We start from the raw sequence: 21119 nt of genomic DNA, 5'->3' as shown, positions 1-21119 counted from the left end.
ATATAAAGGAATTTTGCACCTGGGCAAGCTGCTCAGTTCTGCTGAGTATACACTCAAGGAAGACATAAGTCAAATGAAGTCACAAATTCCAATTCAGACAACACTCTGAAGACTCCTACAGCTCCCAGACTTTTCCAGCAACATAAATTTTATCAAGTAGTGTTGAACCAGGAGTTCAGTATTTTATCACTAACAGTGCCCAAAGACAGGCAAGTTGGATAAATCCAGACACCTCAAAAAAAATCCTAAATAGATCAGTTTAGGAAGAAATTGTTCTGATTCATATTTGATGTTCTGTTCTGATGCATATTTGTATTCCTTATACTTGCACTTTAAATCTATTGCAACAGCACTGTGGCTATTCTCAAACCAACCATATCCTTATTGGACTTTACTAAACTTTAATTTACCATCTACAAGAAACGTCCTTTCTCTATCTGTGTATCACTTTTACCATACCTGACATAGCACCATCTTTCAAAACACTTCACCACTCAGGTGTCATTGTCACCTGCTATCAGGATGCCCACCACCCCGTCTCAGCTAGATAAAACTTCAGATGCATTTGAACTGTAGGACTTGTATACCATTGCCATTCCATTACTCTGGACATATAAATCACAGAATCTACTGTATCATTCTGTGGTTCTCTCTTTCAGCAACTGGGGGTGGGCTGTTCTTTTTTTTTTTTTTTTTTTTTTTTTAGGGTAGCCAGGAAGAGGAAGGAATAGCACATGCTTGGATCTCATCCAGCATGAAGTCAGACGGAAGCCCAGACATAACTCTCTGACAAGAAAAGTGGCAAGTGCTGCTGCATTCCAAAGTTTAGTACTGCCTCTAAGTTTGGATTGTTCTAATAAATTCTGTATTAAACTCAAAGCGCACAACAAATTAGCTAGTATTTTCTGGATCACAGCTACTGTATCTATGCATGAGTCTGTGACAAACAAATCTAGAAAAGACTTAAAACAAATCCATAGAAACTAAAGCCAGAAAGATCATTATAGTCACCTAGTGTGACCTTCCAGGGAGCAATAAGGGTCACTTCAGTGTTTCTGCACTCTCTGGACCTTGGATTGGGCTGCTGTAATCTGTTCGATGAGTTACCCCCCATAAGCATGCCATGTTTTGCCAGAAAAAATTCTGACTAATTTGGTTTTACTGTTTGAGGTACTGTTTGATACCTCACATGCCTCAAACTCGCACACCAGCCATCTAATCCGAACTCCCACTTCCTCCAATAAGTCATTCAAACTAGAAATCCACTTGGAGAAAAGCTCCTTACTTGGGTTTCAAAGACTTCTGGTAATAGAAAAGCAACCACTGGTACAGTTTACCAAAGTTTTCCCATTGTTTTGCTCTTTGTATCTTAGATTATGTCCAGGCTGAGAGACTGAGTTACCTCAGTGAAATTTTTTTTTTTTAAATGCTACTGGCAGCTAGTGATTTTTCTGTCTGCATGCAAAGTATTTTGAAACTGGCTGAACTGCCTTTATCCTGCTCTTGCTCAAGTTATGAATCTACAGAGTTCTAAGGGCTACAAAAGGACCACAGCCTTATTTGTCAGTAGCAGCCTCAATACCAAAACTGTGGCTGTCAAGACACTACAACTAATTTTTACAATATTTGGTCCTAAACCGTCCCAGTGTAACTGTTGCTACTGATTAGGATACTGTATATTCAATAGAAGTAAAAGACTTTATGCTACAAATTCAGTGAGCTAATACCAAAAAGGTCAGTCACCCCAAGAATCCACCAAGGCCCAAAGAGGAATCCCAAAACCTGAGCTGAATCTTTATGCATTGTCAGGGCTAGAAGATGACACCTTTAAACTGCTTCCTCTAACATGGGACATATCTAATCCTTGTATCTGTCGTTGTTCCAGGGACACCTACCATGAAATTCCTTGTGTTTCTGACAGGCCTCATGCTGTGGAGTTCGAATCTCCCACGCATCATTGTCCAGCTCTGCATTTGCTTCCACCCCTTCCTGCTCCTCTTCCTCGTCCTCACTTTCTTCACACAAGTTATTGCCCAGCTGACGGCTCCAATACGTCTTGCGTAGCCACTCCAGCACAACATCACAACCTAAGGGAGAACAGAAAACATCCTCTTCTCAGTGAGGTTTTCTTTGTTATTGAAAAAAAAAAAAAAAAAAAAAAGGTGGCACATTGCTGGCTTGCATTGTGAAAAAGAGATGCTGCTAACAAGTTACCAACCCTGAAATCACATACAACTCCATTGCTGGTGAATGAGTTTTAAAAAAAGAAACAACAAAAAACACAACAAAAAAAACCCACAACCCAGTATCACAGGCCTGATAACACCCACCCACTGTCTTTCTGGCAACAAAAAAGATTGGATGCTGCTACAGCGCTACACCTCGCCCAAGCTAGGCCAAATTTAAGCAGAAACTAAGTCCCAGCAGTGGCGTTCTGATGAGAAAAAGAGTCAATGCTTTAGAACCACCATGACGAACATAGTGTCTATAACAATAATTTTTTGTGCAGAGACTACACTAGGCATACATTAGATAGAATGGAAAGAAAACCCCTTTTCTCCCATCACTATTTCACTACCCAACTCAGTTTAAGGACCCTGCTGAAGGTTATTTAACTGGCTCCTCAGTGCTTAACCCAAAATTCTCAGGAATCCCTTCAAATGCCATGAGCTGGTCATTCATTCAGGCTTGCAGTACCTACTGCATTTCTCCCTAAATGGGATTTTTTAAGAGTCTCAGGTATCTCTAACCCACCAGGAAAAGCATTTACCTCTTTCCCCGAGATGAACTTCCTGTGCTGTAAAGAAGAAAGAGGACCAAACTACTGTTTCCAGTATTTTTTGCAGGGGAAGGAGAAAGTCTCTGAACACCTGCCCTGTGGGGCACCACAGCCTGGAGCCACCAGACACAGTTCAGCTAGCCCCACAGGGCAGCAGCAAACCCTCCCAGTGTCTCACACCACAACTCTTCCTGCCACGACGAGCCCGCTGCCTGACCTGCAGCGCCCCAAAATCGAGGGAGGGGTGGTCCTCTCAGGGCCTGCGACACTGGCATTGCCACCCCATGCGCACCTCAGGCCAGGCCCTCCCCATGCCGCCCTCCAGCAGCACTCACCCTTGCGGCACAGAGCTAGCCGTGGCAGCTTCCCATGGGTCAGCTCATGACGGAGATCCACAACCCAGATGGGGATATCCACCTGGAAGAACAGCCATGGGCATCACCCCACAGTTCCCACTGCATCACGCCACGACTGTATGCAGCCCTGTAAGGCTGCAGAGAGCCTCTACCTGGGTGGGAATGGCCTCTTCCAGGCCATTCCTGCACCGCAGTCCTGCAGCTTCCCACTTCAAGGGTGGGCTGAAATCCCCTCCTCTCTGATCCCACTCCTCCTGTGCCCATACAAACTTGGTATTGTACAGTTTAAGTTCTTCAATGTTACTTGCAACAACAGATGTCTTTTTAGACAGAGGTGCTATGTGTAATTTAAGCAGTTAAATTATATTTAAACTGATGAAACATTCTGGATGACAGTTCGTATATCAAAGATGCAAATCATATCATATAAAATACTCAAGTCATACACACTCTAAGTTGCACACAATTTTTCCCAACTTTCCTATGGACAACTAACTTTAACTATGCAAGACCTCTATTTTTAAGCTTGATCAGTTTTAAAAGGTGAGAAGCAGCACCTTTCTTAAAAGCCCAGGGGAAAAAAAAATAAATCAATTCATCATTCTCACATAGAGGCCGCAGACAAGGCTGCATGTATAGAATAGTCACAAATACTGCCTGTTCTCCACTTTCAGAACTTGCTGTTCAGACCCAGATATGATGCTTAGTGCAATTGGCACCAAAAGGACTCAAGTTAGTCCTGCTACTACAATTATACCTTGAACCTTCCCTCCTCCACACAGAAGTGGACAAGCTCCCCTCAAACAAGAAACCTGAGATGAAAATGCCTGCAAATGTGATTAAGTGCTTTTTATGTATAACCTTGCTTGTCAAAGACTAGAATTTATAAACTACATATTTAGCTCTTTTTCCACATCTCAGCAGCTAAGAAACAAAAATGTGTGATGTACATGTCAAGTGGGACTATTTACAGGTAAATCAAGACTTTTGATTACACGTTTTTCAAAATGCTTTGGTGACCATCAGCCTTTGTTACTCCTAATCTGACTTTAAAGAATAAAGTTTTAGAAGTAGTTACATCAAGCCTCTTTAGAACTTTGCAGTTGAAAAGAACTGACATCTACACCCATTATTTTGGTTACAAAAGAATGACCCCACACACACCTCCCTCCACCCAGTATTGTTAAAAGACAATGCATTTGCTCTCTGTATATATATAAGTTATTGAGTAACTCTTATTAAATATTTACCTCTCTGGCTAGTTGTCTCAGAGGAATGCTGACCATTTTCTGCTTCCTTTCTGTGATCAAGTTGACAAACCTGCATGCAGGTTACAGAAAAGATAATTACTATCAAGAGCTGCAGAGAAACGTGGAGGCCCAAAGAAAAATCCCCCACATGCTGTTACAGCTCTGCGGTCCCAGAGATGCAAAGTGAAATTAGGCAGCTGAATACTACTACCTGTCCAGGTCTCTCTCTCACAGTACACAGGCCTTCAGAGCCCTACCTTACAAGAGCCAGCCCATAAGAGAGGATGAGCTCATGTGACTTCAATCTGCCAGATGAATCCAGGACCTTGCAACGAATCAGTTCAGCAGTGCAATCCACTGCAAGAGGCATTTTTGGACCATACCTGGAGATAAAGGAAAAGCAGGTGAGCAGTCTCACAGCAGTACACTCCCACTGCAAAAAGTGTGGCTTTCCGGCTACTTTTTGTGCTCTCTGGTACACAACAGCCCGAGAAACTGCATGCAGAAAGACAGCCTCAAAGGCTCTCTCCAGAAGGCTCTTATATGGAGCAGTGATTACACGGCTACTCCTAAGCGTATGTTAAAGGGGTACTTACCGATATGCTCAGCACATACCCAATACAAGATGCCATACCTATACTGGTCTTGTTGCAGCAGGGGCAACGCAAACAGGAGGAGGCGATCTGGAGGCCTTGGATACCTCACTGCAGCACTCTGCCTTGAGAAACCAGCCAGTGAACCCGCGGGCACGCAGGGCTTCTGCCTCCCTGAGGCCCACGGGGCCGGCCTACGTCTGGCATGAGCTACGTGCCCGAAGCCCACTGCGTGAAGAAGGCGCCCCGCAAGACGGAGCTGCCCGCCCGGCAGCACCGACGGACTGCACACACAACCCCGGCCGCGGAGCAGCGGCGGGGGCGGGGGGGCTGCGGCTGGGTCCCGGGCGCCCTACGGGCCCGAGAGAGAGGGCGTCAGGAGCAGCCCGGGGCGGAGGGCCGGCAGGGCCGCTCCAGGAACGGAGGCGGCAGCCGAGAACGCAGCGCCTGCCCCGCAAGGCCGCGGCGCGCTCCCCGCCCGCGGTGCGCGGCCCGTACCGACTCTTCCAGGCCGAGACCCGGTCCAGCGCTTCCTGCTGCAGCCGGCTGTCCCCGCAGTACAGCCCCACCATCACCTGGTCCCACTCCGCCCTGCCCCTCCACGCCACCACAGTCCGCAGCGGCCTGAGCCGCTTGCGGGCCGGGGACAGGCACCGCCGCCCGCGGCGCCACGCCAGCTCCGCGCCGCCCGCCATTCCGCCGCCGCTCCCTGCGCCCCGCCCACCGCGCCGAGCCTGCGCGGGGGCCGCTTCCGCGGCGGGGCCGGGGGGGGGGGCGCCGGGGGCCGGCGCTGGCGGCCGCGGGGCGTCGTGGGCCCGCGGGGGCTCTCGGCCCGCCTGGGGAGGTCGCGCGCGCCCGAGGGCTGTGGGGCTCGTCCCCCAGGCGTGGGGGGGGGGGGTGTCCGGCAGTGATTCGCCGCAGGGGCCGCGGCCCCCGGCCGAGAGGGGCTGGGGTTTTTGGAGGCGGCGCAGCGCAGGCGTGTTCTCCCCTCACGCAGCTGGGGGAGCTGCGGGACGGTGAGGTGCGTTCGGGGTCGGGGCAGAGCGCGGTGTGAGGAAGGGTGGCCAGAGGACTCGCGGGCGGGTTGCTGGACCCGGTGGGGCGCGGAGCACAGTCCCGCAGCAAGAGGGGAAGGCGCTCGGATCACGCAGGGCTTCACGCTGTCTCCGCGGGACCTCGCTGACTCAGCGCTGCCGGGAAGACGGAGCCCGCCACGGGCCTGGCGGGCGAGGCAGGAGGCAGTTCTCCTCAGCGAAGTGGCGCGGATCACACGGTTGCTTTCGGTGTCCCTGACCGCCCAGCCTTGGCCGCGTGTGTCTGCGCTCGCAGGAGACTTAACTGCTCTTCTTTCCAGTTGCAGCGTTTTGCAGGTTTTTGCAGTAGGCTGAATCAATAAACGGTCCAGGCTGTAAGTCATCTTGGGTTTGGCGGCTTTTTTTCCACACTTATGTTTTCACCGATCTGTTTGCATAATACCAGGAATACACTTGTGTTAGAGGTCAGAAGGGCAGTAGAACTGAAACGTGGGATGGGGAAAAAAGCACCGGAGGTGGTGGAAGCCCACAGAAGCTACTTACACTGGTTTTGCTAGTAGAAAAGCTAAGCCTGTAGGTTTTGATGCTATCTCCACCACCTAAAGAGTAGCTTGGTCTTTCCTCAAGGCTGACAGGACTTTAGGATAGCTTAAGCTTTTTTGTTCAGTATTCCAAAGAAAGATCTTTGTTTGCAAAACTGTTAGTCATCCTCCCCAGCTTTTTATGAACTTTCTCTCAAGAAGTGCTTGTACTGGAAAGCTAAAACTCCTCTTATATTCTAGCACAAACGCCTAATTTAGACTAACACGAGTGTGCCTGAGTGCATAGTTGAGACCATGTGCATCTGAATATGAGTGAATGGGAAAAAAATTACAGAACTGCTACCCTGTATGAAATATTTATTTTATTAAATACCACAGATTATGGGAAAGAAATGCTGAATGGGTTCTGTTAAAATACCATCTTTGAAAAATGCCTCAGTTCATTACAGCTTCAACCTCCTCTCCCCTGCCTCCCCCCCCCAAAAGTCTACCTTGTTCTTTGGTGTTAATAATTGTAGGCCAAATTGAAACAAGAGTTTCATTACTCAAAAGTAAGGTTGAGGGAGCAGATTTGACATTGGTTGCCAAACTCCCGCAGTGCCTCACTCAGTGAAAGTGAATTCTTAGAAGATATGAGGCAGGGAGAAAACTTGGAATAGGGCCCCGTTCTCTGGAAATGGAGTTGCAGTTTTCATCTGCTTAAAAAATGTCCTGAAAGGACAAGCTGTTTACTGCAATCGAAGGGTCTTATTCAGAGCATAGGAACACCATGTGTCATTTTGCTTGCCAGATTATTTCTGGATTTCAGAAATCAACTGCAGTGCAAAGTTGTAAAAGGCAAATACTGCAGTGCAAAGTTGTAAAAGGCAAATACTGCAGTGCTGTGGAACAGATAGAATACATCAAACTTGATCAGATCACCTGCTTCCAGAACCTCAGAGACATACCAGAAATTAAATTAAAAGGAGTGTTTTTCATTCCTGTTCTCTGTGGAGAGGGAGAAAGAGCTGAAGAATTTGATGTCTGTTACAGAGATGGAAGGGAGCAAGGACTGAACTAGCATAGATTTCACATGCTTCATGGGCTTTCAGAGTCTCGATCTAAGGGGAATTATGCTTGCGCTGTTGCTCTGCTTGTGATGTCTGGCTATGAGGTTGCTCAGTACAGAATTGGGAGGTAATGGACAAAGGTGGCTTGTTGCTGACAATGTCCCACACAAGATTGGCAGCAATTTGCCACTCTAGTTTCTGCAGCCTTGCTGTGGTGTTGGCTGAGAGAAGAGGCCAGGATTGTCTGTGGTGTCCCTGTAGTACTTTGGGAATCTGGATGGTTAGGGTGAGTGAGGTTACTTGCACCTGCAGGTGAAGTGCTAATGAGGAGCCAAGAACCAGACTGCTACCTAGGTAAAAGGCCTAAATGGAAAACCTATTTTTTAAAAGAAGGGAGATTTCAGTGTGTCAGGGTAATGTAGGTAGTGGATTAAAATGAAAAATCTTGCAGGTGAACTGTGATAATACTTCCTCCAAAGAGACATGAATCTGCTTTTCTTTTGAGTAGAAAAGGAAGACCCCAGAGCCTTCCTGAATAGTCTTGCTCTTGCTGGGAATAAGGAAATTCCTTTTCCTGCTTTCTTTCCAGAGAGCTTGAAGTAAGCAGAGGTGATACTTAGAAATGGCCTTGGAATGCCAGCTGAAAGTAAATTCCACATGCAGCATGCCTTTCTTGACTGAGATTAACAACTATGTGCCAAGCTTCTTCCTGGAGTAATCGATGACAAAAAATGCATTTAAAATCAGTGGGTTCGAAAGATTAAGCTTTGGGTTATCCAGAAATGAAGAAATAAGCCCTTTAAACCAAAAAAGGAGAGAGTGTGACAAGAAGATGGGAGGTCAGGTGGTTTGTTTGTTTGCTCCTGTTGTTTTCTATATTATTTTTTAACTCAAACTTGAATAAGGCACAGCCGAGAACGAACAGTGCTCTGTCTGCCTTTCTGTGGCTTGATAGTTTAATCTTTAATTGGTCCTAGGACATTTGAGCTCCACGTATTTCCCAAACACCATGGCCCTTTGAGATTGTTAGTAGAGCAGTGGGTGGCAGTGTAGTGAGAGCGTATCTGGCCTGGCAGTTGTTGCCTTCTTGTTTGAGTGTTATTCCCCAAGTGGGGAGAGCAACTGCTGATAGGGTAGAGAACAAGGGAGAGGGGCCTCTGCATCTTCTCAGTGCTATTGGCTGGTTTTGTTTTCTGGCATCCATGAGAGTTGAGCTTTGGACACTAGCCATCGAACATCCTGTTTTCACTGAATTTGTCTCTGTTCTTCCCAGTCTCTTCTCCTTTCTTCTGGTTGCAGAGTTGCTGCAATAGCACCAAGGTAAGAATATGAAATGGCACTTCTCGGCTCATCTCTTACATGGGGATTGTTATGTTTGAGCAAGAGGTGTCTGGCAGATACTCTAAGCAGATAAAGGCAATTTTAGCTGGGATCTAAAAAATCACTGTGCTCTTTAGAAAGCTAGGCAACAGAGACCAATAATATAACTCCAGATTTGCTGATTGCTGAATTAACCTAACCTGCTTAGAATCACGCTGTGTGGATTCCTGTGCAGCAGCAAGAACTAAGCAATGCCTGCACACTTTTAGTCCTTATGCTCAATCCTGCTCTCGTTGAAGTTACTGGAAGTTGTAGGGTAAAGCTGCATCGAGCCTCACATATGTTGGGATTGGCAAGGACAGCAGATGGGCAGTAATTCTCTTGTGCCGTGAGTGTGTGACCAAGCTGCAGCTTCCAGTCTTTTCTGATAAAGCTGAATGAAGTGCTGTATGTAGTTCTTTACTTCTGGGAGTCTCCCCTGGTGCCAGGCTTGTTTCCCTGCTAATCCTGGATGGAAAGGTTTGTTGCAGAAGTGACCTGTGACTCCCATGCTCAGCACTTTCTGCAAAAAAGGGAGGAGGGACAACTGGAGTTTCTGTGTGCATGGTTCCAGCACACTGAGCAGCCACCTCTGGGTAAGAGAAGGAAAGGTAGAGAAGCATGCTCTGTTACAAGAAGAGAAGGGCCAGAACTAGAAATGCAGGGCATAAGAGAAAGTTGGATGGAAATGTATAGGAATGGAGGAGGGGAAATGTAGGGGTACAGACAGTCAGAAGTGGATACCTGTGCATGAAAGACAGTCCTAGTCACTTTCTCAGGAACATCCTGCCCCTATTCTGCACCTCTCCTATGTGCCTCTGAGGCTACAGAGATCCTTGGTTTCCCTCCCTTCTTACAATAATGTTCATAAAGCAGGCCTCAAGTTTATCCCAGGTATGTAGGATTTTGAAGAGCAAAACAGGGGATGTATTACAGGAAATAAGCAACTGAACATGCTTTCCAATGCCAGAGGCCTTGGCAGCAGGTTCTGGTGCTATACTGAGATGTCAGCCAGCCCTGAAGGAGGAGGCAGTATGTTGTTCTGCATTTCTGTCTAGTCCAGGAATCCTGCATATAGATTCCAGGTAAAGAGCAGCTTCCTTCAGAGAGAAAGGTGATTTGGTTCAGTGGGACTCTGTATAGGGAAGACTCAAGGAAAAAAACGTAACTCAGACAACCTAAATGTTTCCACGAGGCAGCAGGATCTCTTGTGAAACTTGTTATGCCAGGCTCAACACAGGAGATTATGTTTAAAGACTTGTTTGGAGAATAAGCTGTTGATGACTGTTTTACCTCTTTGGCACATGGAGGTGTGCTTTACTGCTTGTAAAGAAAGAAATTGGGGGCGGAGATGGAAGAACTAGAGGAGGGGAGGGATAGTGGAAGGAACACCTTGGGAATGAGACTCAAATGAGTTTATTGCAATGATTATCTACAGCATATGAACAATTATGGTGAAATAGACTCTGGATTGTGTGCTCTGTCCCCATGGGGAGAAGCTGAGAGGGAGAGCAATGCAAACCAGATGTTTGTCATTTTGTTTGATGCATCTCCTGAAAAGTGCTCAGACAATATGGCCGTGGAGCAGAGTCTGGGAACAGGCACTGAACATGATAGGAAATGGCAGAAGTGCCTTCCTGCCTATAGGAGATGCAGGTTGCAGGTACAAAATGTGCTTTAAAAGCACTGGAATGAGGTACCCTGGAAAACCTTCCTGCTCCAGAACTTGCTTTACTTTACTTCTTTTAATTTGTGTTCTTCTCTTTTTGACTGAAGATAAACAAGAGCCTATGAGGACTTGCATCTCCCTCGCAGATGGAAGGCTCCAAGGAAAAAATCATCTTGAATATTGGGGGAGTCAGATATGAGACATACAGCAGCACCCTCCGGACCTTCCCAGGGACCAAGCTGTGCAGCCTAACAGAGCCCCATGCCCCAAGCATCTATGACTATGATCCTACCACCAAAGAGTTTTTTTTTGATAGGAGTGCTGAGATCTTCAGCTATGTGTTGAACTATTACAGAACCAAACATTTCCACTGCCCCATCAATACCTGTAGGTCAGTCTTAGAAGAAGAGTTGACTTTTTGGGAAATAAATGAGACACAGCTAGCATCCTGCTGCTGGCTGAAGCTGAATAATAAAGAGGTCCATCCAGAGGAGTTTAACATTTGGGATGAAAATGAACAGACTGATGACCAATGCCTCATAGTCCAGACAGAAAGAAGGGATTTCAGCTGGCGAACCAGGTGGCAGCCAAAGATTTGGTCTATATTTGAAAAACCCTTTTCCTCTTTCAGTGCTAAGGTAATACTGTATGTGGAGACGGACATAGCCTGTGTCCTTTGGGATTACTGGAATGGGTCCATGAAAAATGCTAATGGGTTCATAGCTTTGATAAGTATGCTTTGAGACCCAGATTAAAAAAGAAAATAAAATTCTCTCGTCTCATTGACAGACACCTCCTTCTCTTTTCTTGTCCGTGTTCTCTGTACAAAATGCATGCCCCCTGCCTCTTTAAAATGTCAGGCGTGCAGAGCAACAAGCACAAGTCAGAGACTGCAGAGGATGTTTTCTGTGCTGCTGGTATTTCTAGAGCCAACATTTAGTGCTGAAGAGGCACTCAGTGTGAGTCTGTCTGTATTACTCCAGCTGTCAGACATTTCCCCTTCCTGACAAACTCTGATATATGAGTTCAGGTGGTTTTTTCTTTGACTCCAATCTTCTCTATTATTTTTCAAATCTGGAAGGAGAAAATGCACTGCATGTGAGCAAAACAATGGTGATTTGAGAAAGATTAATCTGGGATTGTACTGTGCCTGTGGAGGGGATCCTGGGGTTGTGGTGGGGCAGTGAGCTTATGCAATACTTGTTTGTTGAATTAATTGCATGCGTGCCCTTTCCTCCCTCTGCAGTGCTTGGCTTTTATTTCTCTGCTGTTCATCGTTGGAATTGTCATCATATTCTGTGAAGAGACCAAGGCACAATTTGAGTTCTTTACTGCTAACTTCACCTCTGTTGGCTATTCTGCGGTCTCCCACAACAACCATGAATCCTATTACCACCAGGCTGCCTACTTGCTTCATCTGGAGCTTTTCTGCGTCCTCTGGTTTACTTTTGAGTTCTCCGTGCGATTTTGTTTCTGCCCAGACAAGAAGTTGTTCTTTCAAAATCCCCTGAACGTGGTTGACTTCCTCTCCCTCTTCCCAGTTTATATTGAGCTCTTTGTGGCTGGGCAGATTCAGAGAATGCCAAGCCTGGGGCTTTGGTTGGGCTTTGTTCGCATTGTCTATCTCCTCAAACTCCTGAAGATATCCAAGCTGATAGAAACGCCACTGATCCTGAGGGTTCTGTGCTACACTCTCAAGTCTATCTTCAGAGAGATTTGCATCCTGCTGATGATTTTGGCCTTTGAGACCCTCTTGTTTGGCTCTCTCTTTTTCTATGGGGAGTTGCTTGGTAGCCATCCCTCCTACACAGGGGAGCTGCACTTCACTGACATTCTTGTTTGCTTCTGGTGGGCTTTGATCACACTCACTACAGTGGGCTACGGAGATATTATCCCTCTCACCACAGTTGGCCAAGTGACGGCAGCCTTAGCTGCGGTATTCGGCATGTTAACTATTATTATCCCAATACCTATTTTCCTGGTGAAATTTAAAAGCTATTACGACATTGCTAACTTCAAACAGAAGCTGAAAAGGAGCAAGAAACATTAACACTTCAGAACGTCTGTTCCCCCTTGCCTTTAGCAGTAAACCTTCAGCATGGTTTATTCCCTTGGTGGGAAGGGAGTGCAGATAGTTCTTACTGCATTTACTTGCTGCCTTAGCATGTTTCAAATGATTGGTTAGGCCTCAGGTTGCAGTACTTGATACACAACTGATCAGACCTGTTGAATCCCATGGGTCTTTCCCATATTGTACTTCATCCCAAGCTCTTTTACATGCCTCTCTCTCATCTAGCTGTTTGGAGGCAGGCTGTGATGCTGCATTATAGCCTGAATGTGCACCATATAGCCCAGTTCCATGGCCTGGGGCCACAGCATATTCCCTCAGCTGGCATACACCCCATGACGCTAGCTATGCCCTTCATCACCTGACAGACCATAATCTCATTTTGTATGCTGGGAAAGAAGATTTGTGCTCAGTCCTGCTCTGACAGCAAGGAGGAAGACTGGGTATTTTTTTTTTGAACAATGTTCTGCTTCCTTGTTTTACCTAAACAAGCCAGTACATCTGATTTGCCTGCACTCACGCACATGTAAAGAAGGCAGCAGTCTGAACTGAATATCTGTGGTCCTGAGAGCCAGCACTGTTTGATAACCTGCTTTGCGGGCTCACAGGAACTGCTGTGGCATTCGGGTAGCAGCAAGGGAGCCCTCTGACAGCAAATCCTTTTTGGCTCTGCTGAATTCAATGGCAACCTTTCCTTGACCTCAGTGAGAACAAAATTGCATTGGAAACTTTCAGTGGATGAACACATTTCAACAGTTCTTGATTTTTGTGTAACAAAGTCACTGAGCTATAAGCCAAAATATCTATATGGGTTTTGCTGTTCAAAACATAATCTACAGTACTCAATATTATTTTAATGTAATTTACTTTCTTAAGGCATAGATATAAACTAGGAATATTTATCTTTTGACTAACTGGATAGTCTTAATTGTTACCTATGATTAATTTTGAAATAACAAATATTGTTGACCTATGAAAAAAAACCCCACATCCCATTGTTTATATAGCAGGATGATGTGCTAAGATTATTTTGTTTAGTAAGTAAAAATTTCTGTATACAGTAACATTTATGTATTCAAATTTCATTAAGGCTGTATTTTTATTGCAATTTTGATTAAGTTTTGTCTGTCACTACGACTTTCCTGTTCAGGATAGCATTTTAAGGCTGCTTTATTTTTATTGAAACACCAGGTACCTTCCCTCTATTCCAATGCAATTACAATGAATTAGTTTTCGTCTAAAGAGAAAGAAAAAACACTGCAAACATTTAAGGCACAAAGCACATGAAAAGTTGGAGACACCCTGGCAGTGGAAGGAAGGCCTAGGTGTTCTCCTGCACCCACCTTTGCTATGCATAGAGTGGAAGGGGTGACCAGGGTAAAGCTACACATGCTGGCACATAGGAATTTTTCTTGATTAGCTCGAAGTGGTGCTATGTTTTCTGTGGACATGTATAGTCTTCTTGGGAATTTATATTAATTGCAACAGTTTAACAGAGATTTATCAGGACTGTTCTCGAGTTTTCCCCAGTCAGGTAAAGGGTCCATGATATAATCATAGGCCATGACCCCATTTTAAGAATCCAAGTCAAATCCACTGGAACAGTTACATCTTACTGGCTGTGAAGTTAGGAGGTGGTTCAGAATGCTGCAGTGCTTATTTCCATGTTTACTCTGCTGGTGTACATCCGTTTTTCAGCAGCTGCTTCACAGGAGACAGATTTTTCTGCAGTTGAGGGGAGCAGCCTTCACTGCTGTCCTCAGAAGAGTGTGGTCTCCAAATGCACATGGCAGTCCCACTTCCGCACAGAAAGCATGATATCAACATCAGAACAGGCTATTACACTGCTCTTTGTAGCACAACTCCATTTAGATCCAAATGTACATTCCTGTCGTGTCAGTTAGCATCCACTCCTCTTTGTCATAAAAACAGCAGTTACAGCAGCAACATTAAGTCAATGTTGATGTGATAGAGGAACTGTAGTTCCTCTGATCAAAGGATCTAACTCTGCTGAGAACTCAGCACTGGGTTTATCAGAGGAAGAATATGTACTCTAATCTCAAAAAACCTGCATGGAGTGGTGGAGAGCAGAATTGGTTAGATCGATATTTGTTGTTCAGTTAAAGAGCAGTATATGGAAAATCATCATCTATGAAGTGTTGCCAAGCTTTAGTTGGATTTCAATGCCTTGCTTGTGATCTTCATAATGTATATGTTATGGTATCCTTGGGGAAGAGTCTCATTTTCTGTGAGTCAAAATGCTATATATATAAGGAAAACAGTTACTTAAAAAATACACTTAACTTAGAGAACAGTGCAGTGAATGATATAATTCACTCCAGAGAATAATCATCCAGCTGAGTTTCAAAGTGACGACGACAGAAATATACTGTCTTGGCTACATGCTGGAGTTGCCTCTTTCGAGGTTTGTCCAGTCACCAGAAGATACTGTGGAAAAATAGCTTTCTGTATAGTAATAACATATAAATTATAGAACTATCTCCACAGTAGGTTTAGGGATTTGAAGGCTTGATTGCAATAAAAGTCAAAACAAGAGAAAAGTTCTGTATGCAAACACAGTAATATACTAATACAGATGTTATGTCCAACAGAAGAAAGATGTAATGAGGCATTTTTAGCTCATCAAAATCCTTCCATCTTTATTGATCAGAAAGTAAAAAAACCCACTTCTCATAGCATCACAGAATCATAGAATATCTCAAGCTGGAAGGGACCCATAAGGATCATTGAGTCCAAATCTCTGCTCCTCGCAGGACTGCCTAAAACTAAATCATATGACAAAAAGCACTTTGACTCCTTTAATGAAAATATCGGTAAAAAGAACACACTCCTGCAAAACAGCTTAGGCTTTCCCAGCAGACAACTCCTTAGGTATGCTGACCAGTACTGCTAACTTGTACTGACCTCTGAATTAGCATGAAACATATACAGCTCCCCCTCCTTTCATGTTCTCAGTGCTCCCCAGTGTGGAAGGATGAGGAGTTGCTTGTCACTGGGAAACACCAACACAGCTTCCTTCACACAGTGCAAAAGTGATAGGGAAAAGGGGCCTGCTCTTGGCAATGCAGCTCTGGCAAAGCAGATGAGAGTCCCTTCCCCTCCCTAGACCACCCTTCTCTTTCTCTTGTGGAGCCCCTTAGCTGCAGATTTCCAGCAAGAGGAGCACTGTGAGGAGTTGTGCTTTAGTGAGTGGTAAGGGAAAAGCATTGCTGCCTGCTGGTGTTATCCACCATGAGAGCAGTTGGTGGGACAATTCCCTGATGGCTCCAGTGCAGCCCAACAAAGGAAGGTACTGAGGCTTATGACCATGCTTATGACCTGCTCCTTTGGCCCTGCTGGGGAGCTGGTAACTGTAGCCTCTGGTCAGTTTTCAGTCTCTTTTGCAGTGCTTGGATAGGAGTAGGGAGTCAGGTCTCAGGCCATAGGTGTTCTAGGAGTAGATGAGAGCAATGGCATGGGGATGGATTGTATTGGACTCCCAGACATGATTTTTAGGTGGGTGTTTTCCTTAACCAGCAGTGTCATGCACTTTGTGCTTAGAAGTCACTATCTTGCTAGATTGCTACTCTTTCCTCTTCCACTTAAAAGTAAAGTATTTAACAGTGGGTTAAGGACCAACCTGTTTCTGGTGCCCTGCATGATAAATAAATACATGATCATGAGATCTCTGCTAGACCCACACACCCTTTGGCACTTCCATGTAAGCCTGGTTTCCAAGCTAGGTTTCTGAAGGAGTGTGTTTTGTGGCTGGTCCCCTTCCCAGTCAAGCACTTTCAGACTAGCATTGTGCACTCATCAGGAGCAGCAGAGAGAGGAAGAATAAAGCGTTCTGCAGCAAGACAAAATGAGCCATCCTGGTTATCAGTTTTTTTGCTCAGATGAGATTCTGAGGCGTAACTGCACAAAGTGAGGTTCTTTGCTGCCGCTGCAAGTGGGAACCTGACCAAGGTAGCCAAGTGTGCTGTGTCCTACACCCTTTTCCTGCATTGATTTGCAGCCAGTTTCATGCTCCATCTCCCTACCCCTTTTGCCACAGAGCAGCAAGTTAGCTGATGCAATTTGATCTTGTGTCTTTGACACAGTTGCAGGGCTTGTGAGGCGAGCAGGATTCAAACTGAGGTAGAGGACCCCTCACAGTGGCCATTCATCACTGTTAGATAACATTAACTCCTACTTGCCTACCAGCCGGTGACAGCCTAAAAACAGTTAAAAGGTCAGTACTCCTGTCGTTCTCTTCTGAGTCTGTTTTCTTAATATTGTCTAAACTCAATGGGCTGAATTTCCAGTGATTTTAGCCATGTTAACTCCATAGCATCCCCAAATACTCCAAAGCATATGCTTGCTGCTGTGCTTCTGAGGGTTGTGAGAACTCTGTGCTCCCTGTGCATTGAACATGGTGCAGTTATTGGACCCAGTCTGCCCCAAGCTGGGATGAAGAAGCCATAAGCCCCTTACACGAAATCTCTTGGTCAAGTGTTTCATTATGGGATGGACCAAACCCCATCCTCTGCTTCCCTCATCCCCTACAAAGGCTATTACAGAGATGGATACTGTTCCAGAAGTGATAGGATGTCAGACTTACTGTACCCATGAAATGGATGACAGGGGCCACTGACGCAGCTCCGGACACTTTCAGAGAAACAAGCCATGTTCTCGGCTACCCTGAATACTGCCAGCACCATGACTGGTGAGACTTCGTTGTGCCAGTGAGGGCAGTGACTTTCCTGGGGCCTCAGGGTATGGAAAATTTAGGGTCTGGTGCAGCACACTCCCACAATCATTCAGCTTGCATGTACAGGGCATCTGCACAGCCTGTCTGTGGGCAGAGTGACTCAGCAGCAAAGGGAAATTCAGTTGTGGATGGTGAAGTCAGAGCCTGGTGAAGCCCCAGGCTCTGACTCACAGAAAGCAAATGCATTTGACATATGCAGGAAGTGAATGAAAGTTCCCAAATCTGGATGTTTCTCAGGACTCAAGAACAAGCACCCTCAAGAAATACACTGACTCTCAGATGGTCATGCTGTTAAACTTCTGCTTACTGAAGTACAAGCAGTGCCCCTTCCAGATATTGCTGCCTTTCTGTTTTTCTGTGTAATTGTAGCCCTGCTCTCCTGGACATATTTAGATTTGATGACGTACTTGTCAGAAAAGGTTTTAATTCACATCTCACAAAGTTTGTAAAGAAGTGATGGAAAATCCTTGGTGACTGAATGATGGGAGTGTGTGTGTGTTTGGGGGCCCCTGTCCACTTGCTGTGGCCAGGCAGTTTGTAACCACACTGATGCTATCACATGTTGAACAAACCTGTTTTCAGCCTAAAGGTTGTGCCTGAAAAAAACCAGCTGCTTGCTGTTCTAAATCCTTCCTATCTAACACTCTCAATATCCTTCTTTCAGCCTATCCCTGCCTGCAGAGGAGCATTGGAGGAAAACCGGTGAGGAGTGACTCATAATTCCCCACCAAAGGCCTTAATGGCAACCACCCTCCCTACTGGCTGTCAAACTGCAGAAGTCATTCTCCAGTGAGGCCACCTTTGTCACTATTTAAGAAGGAGGCTTGAATGATGTAGTGAGGTTGACTTTAATCTACTGCTTGCTTGGGTTTCTTTGAAACAAATTTCCGTCCCACCATTCATTTGGGAGCAAAATATGAAGTGAATATCCTTCCCTCACCCCAGCCTCGCATGAAGTTGATCCTCTGTGCCCCCTGTGTTAGCAGTGTTAAGTACCATATCCATATCTATTCACCCAGTTCTTGGCGGCCAATATGATTTCATAGCATAGATCAGGTTGTAGTTTTAGTCTATTGCTTTTTGTTTGTTACAAAGCTTGTGACAGAGTGCCCAATTCTCTCATGTTGCTACCTTGGAGGTGTATTTAATAATAACAATTAGAGTGCACAGGACTCTTCATCTTCAAAGTGCTTCCTAAAGATGAGCTAATTAGTCCACAAACTTACCAGTGGCTAAACCCTTTGTCCTGGTTTCAGCTGGAATAGAGTTAATTTTCTTTCTAGTAGCTGGTATACTGTTATGTTTTGGATTTAGTAGAGAATAATATTGATAACATACTGATGTTTTTAGTTGTTGCTAAGTAGTGTTTATACTAAGTCAAGGATTTTTCACCTTCTCATGCCCAGCCAGCAAGAAGGATGGCGAGGCACAAGAAGTTGGGAGGGGACACAGCCAAGACAGCTCTGTGGGACATTCGCTTTCTTTTGCAGATAGGACACCCTTACAATTTGTCTTTGGGATTACTAAAGAAAGGAAAGCCTCAACCCCTCACTCAGCAAAGCATTTGAGGTTGTGCTTCATTTTAAGCATGTCTGGGAGCAAAGGACATGTTTAAGTGGGCTTAAGATCCCAGCTACCTGCCTGGGGCAAAAGCTTCCTATTTATTCTGGACCAGGATAGACCCATGCTGGAGGACAACGAATGTGTGAGCATTGTTGGGATGATCTTTCCCTCACAGCCCTGATTAGCTGCCTCAGGTAATAACATCATTGGTGATAACATTGAGGACATAGCACCAGGGGCTTTAATGCAGTTTGTATCAGCTTGTCACTGACCACAGGTAAGTATTTGAGTAACATAAAGTGATGAAGTCACATCTTCATGGTTCCTGCTCCTTCCTCTAACTGCTGTAAATTGCACTTTACACTTGCAGCATAGATGCAGGGTGTAAGTACCTCTGAGTGTATTTTTTTCTAAATGGTTTTCCTGCCTTTCTGCTCTTGAGCTTTATGAACTGGAGATCTGCAATTTCTAAATGCACTGAGTAGAGCCATAGTGCTCTAAGAAAGGCTTCCTCTATCCTAGCAGTTTTGTACAGTGGCTGTCTCAGGCTTTTTGCTTTTCCTTTCGGGAGATTTCTTGGCATGATTTAAAGCTTTTTACTTATAAAAAGTCCAATTCTCTCCTGAACAGGCAGAAATTCTGTGGTCTCAGTGATATCCTATGTCAGGTTAAGTGCATACTGTGCTAAAAAAAACCCAAAACATTAAAGTGAATTGCCTTTTCGCTTTCATTGTATACCTTGTCCTGTGACAGAGTGTAGAAAGGAAACCCCAGCTTATCCTGAGGTATGCTTCTTTTACACATCTTTATTTACAGAAAACTTCTCTAACATTTGCCATCTTTCTCATCTCAGACTTTCTTCCACATTACTGTAAATGACTTGTCTGTTCATACGTCCTCCAGCGATCCTGATATCTGCTCTAGAGTTAGTCACCCCTAGCTACTCCTTAGTGTCCCCCAACTCCGATCTGCTTGTGTGTGCTCTGCTACCCCTGCACTACTGCTAGTGCAGTAGGAATGAGCTGGAAGGATATAGTCCTGCTGTATACTTCAGGGAAACATGAACTGCCCCAAAGCCAATTACTCTAGCGGTGCTCCTGGTTTTCCTCATTGGAATCCCTTGTCTTCTGGATATGTCCTTACAACTTCCTCCTTCCCTCCATATTAGCAAGCTGGAAAGGACAGAATATCTAGCATTCATGCTGTGCATCCCTGGTCCGAGCAGTGCCTGAAATCCAGCCCGAACCCAGCACCTTCACTCACCTCTGACTGAAACCTGATGTTGGCCTCAAATTGTGGCACAGCCTCTGGGTAAAGTTCACCTGCGTCCTTCTTCTGACCCAAGCCCTGAAAGTGTGGCCGCCTCCTCCTCGGAGTCCATCAGCCTATGCCATATATTTTCAGATGTGCCTGTGTGGCACGGGGAAATTCAGAAGCAAAACTTTGCCGGGGAGATCTCTTCTGTGACTCATCTGTGCTAGGGAGGGGAGAGTTTCTTTTTCATTTCTGCAGCTTGGAGAGGCACATCCTCTCATGCCTCAGCAGGCCGAGTTTCTGACTTCAGTCCGGGCTGCTGCAGTAACACAGTGTGTGTGGGGCCGGCGGGGGGGGTGCTGTGCTCTGGGTGAGTGGTGCGAGGGGAATCATCCTTTTAAAATATGCCTTTCTGTCTCCCTCCCCCACTTTCCTTTTTCCTCCTTCAGTGTTGTCACCTTGTAGTATTTTAATCGGAGGAAGCAGATATATCAAGGAAGTCAATGGCAGGGGCGAGGCAGTCAGGGGGTGGGGGTGGAGAGGAAGAGGAGGAAAATCACATCACAGCCCAGTCTGCCAGTGTAAACACTTGATAATTTCCTGTTATTGTAGCCTAAAATGTACCATGACATCATTTGCGGGCCTCCCAGAATCACCCAGAAGGAGGAAAAGCCAGCATTCCCAGCCCGCCCCCAGTGTGTATCCAGGGGATTCAGACCCTATAAGGCAGTGAAGCTCTGCAAGCAGCAGAGATAGAGTTTCGAAAGCTTTCTTGTTCTTGGCAACGTGGAGATTTCACAAACAGGAAAAACTGCTTTTACTTTTCCTAAAGGGGAACCATTTATGCCTC

General features: G+C 45.5%; 2 protein-coding genes across 5 annotated transcripts in view; one reads left to right on the top strand and one right to left on the bottom strand.

The window, feature by feature from the left end:
- LAS1L (LAS1 like ribosome biogenesis factor) overlaps nt 1-5822 on the bottom strand; it is a 37414-nt gene extending 31592 nt beyond the window's left edge. For both annotated transcript variants that reach the window (XM_075053752.1, XM_075053754.1), the window contains exons 1-5: nt 5477-5822; nt 4643-4768; nt 4386-4455; nt 3115-3196; nt 1896-2087 (exon numbers count right to left, since the gene is read on the bottom strand). In XM_075053752.1, the coding sequence (XP_074909853.1) occupies nt 1896-2087; nt 3115-3196; nt 4386-4455; nt 4643-4768; nt 5477-5673 (667 nt within the window). In that variant the 5' untranslated portion in view covers nt 5674-5822. The remainder of the gene's footprint in view (nt 1-1895; nt 2088-3114; nt 3197-4385; nt 4456-4642; nt 4769-5476) is intronic.
- An 80-nt stretch (nt 5823-5902) lies between these two features.
- On the top strand, nt 5903-14229 carry LOC142043064 (voltage-gated potassium channel KCNC1-like). 3 transcript variants are annotated; one of them, XM_075053755.1, is made up of 4 exons: nt 5903-5999; nt 8877-8923; nt 10739-11269; nt 11878-14227. In XM_075053755.1, exons 3-4 carry the CDS (start codon nt 10778-10780, stop codon nt 12679-12681), a joined length of 1296 nt encoding a protein of 431 aa, XP_074909856.1. In that variant the 5' UTR covers nt 5903-5999; nt 8877-8923; nt 10739-10777; the 3' UTR covers nt 12682-14227. The 3 variants fall into 3 exon arrangements, with proteins under 3 accessions (XP_074909856.1, XP_074909858.1, XP_074909857.1); XM_075053756.1 differs by lacking the exon at nt 5903-5999 and adding an exon at nt 7939-7957; XM_075053757.1 differs by lacking the exons at nt 5903-5999; nt 10739-11269 and adding an exon at nt 6797-7957 and having other exon boundaries at nt 11878-14229.
- Nucleotides 14230-21119: the final 6890 nt, after the last annotated feature.

The sequence above is a fragment of the Buteo buteo genome, chromosome 22 (assembly GCF_964188355.1).
Source record: "Buteo buteo chromosome 22, bButBut1.hap1.1, whole genome shotgun sequence".
NCBI classification, from domain to species: Eukaryota; Metazoa; Chordata; class Aves; order Accipitriformes; family Accipitridae; genus Buteo; species Buteo buteo.
The sequence above is the reverse complement of the archived record's forward strand: the minus strand, read 5'-3'. Positions and strand labels throughout refer to the sequence as shown.

Bases quoted from the DNA above. Each gene is read 5' to 3' on its own strand.
- LOC142043064 (XM_075053755.1), top strand. From the start codon at position 10,778: ATGGAAGGCTCCAAGGAAAAAATCATCTTGAATATTGGGGGAGTCAGA. The intron at 11,270-11,877 runs GTAATACTGTAT...CTCCCTCTGCAG, and splicing joins TTTCCTCTTTCAGTGCTAAG to TGCTTGGCTTTTATTTCTCT.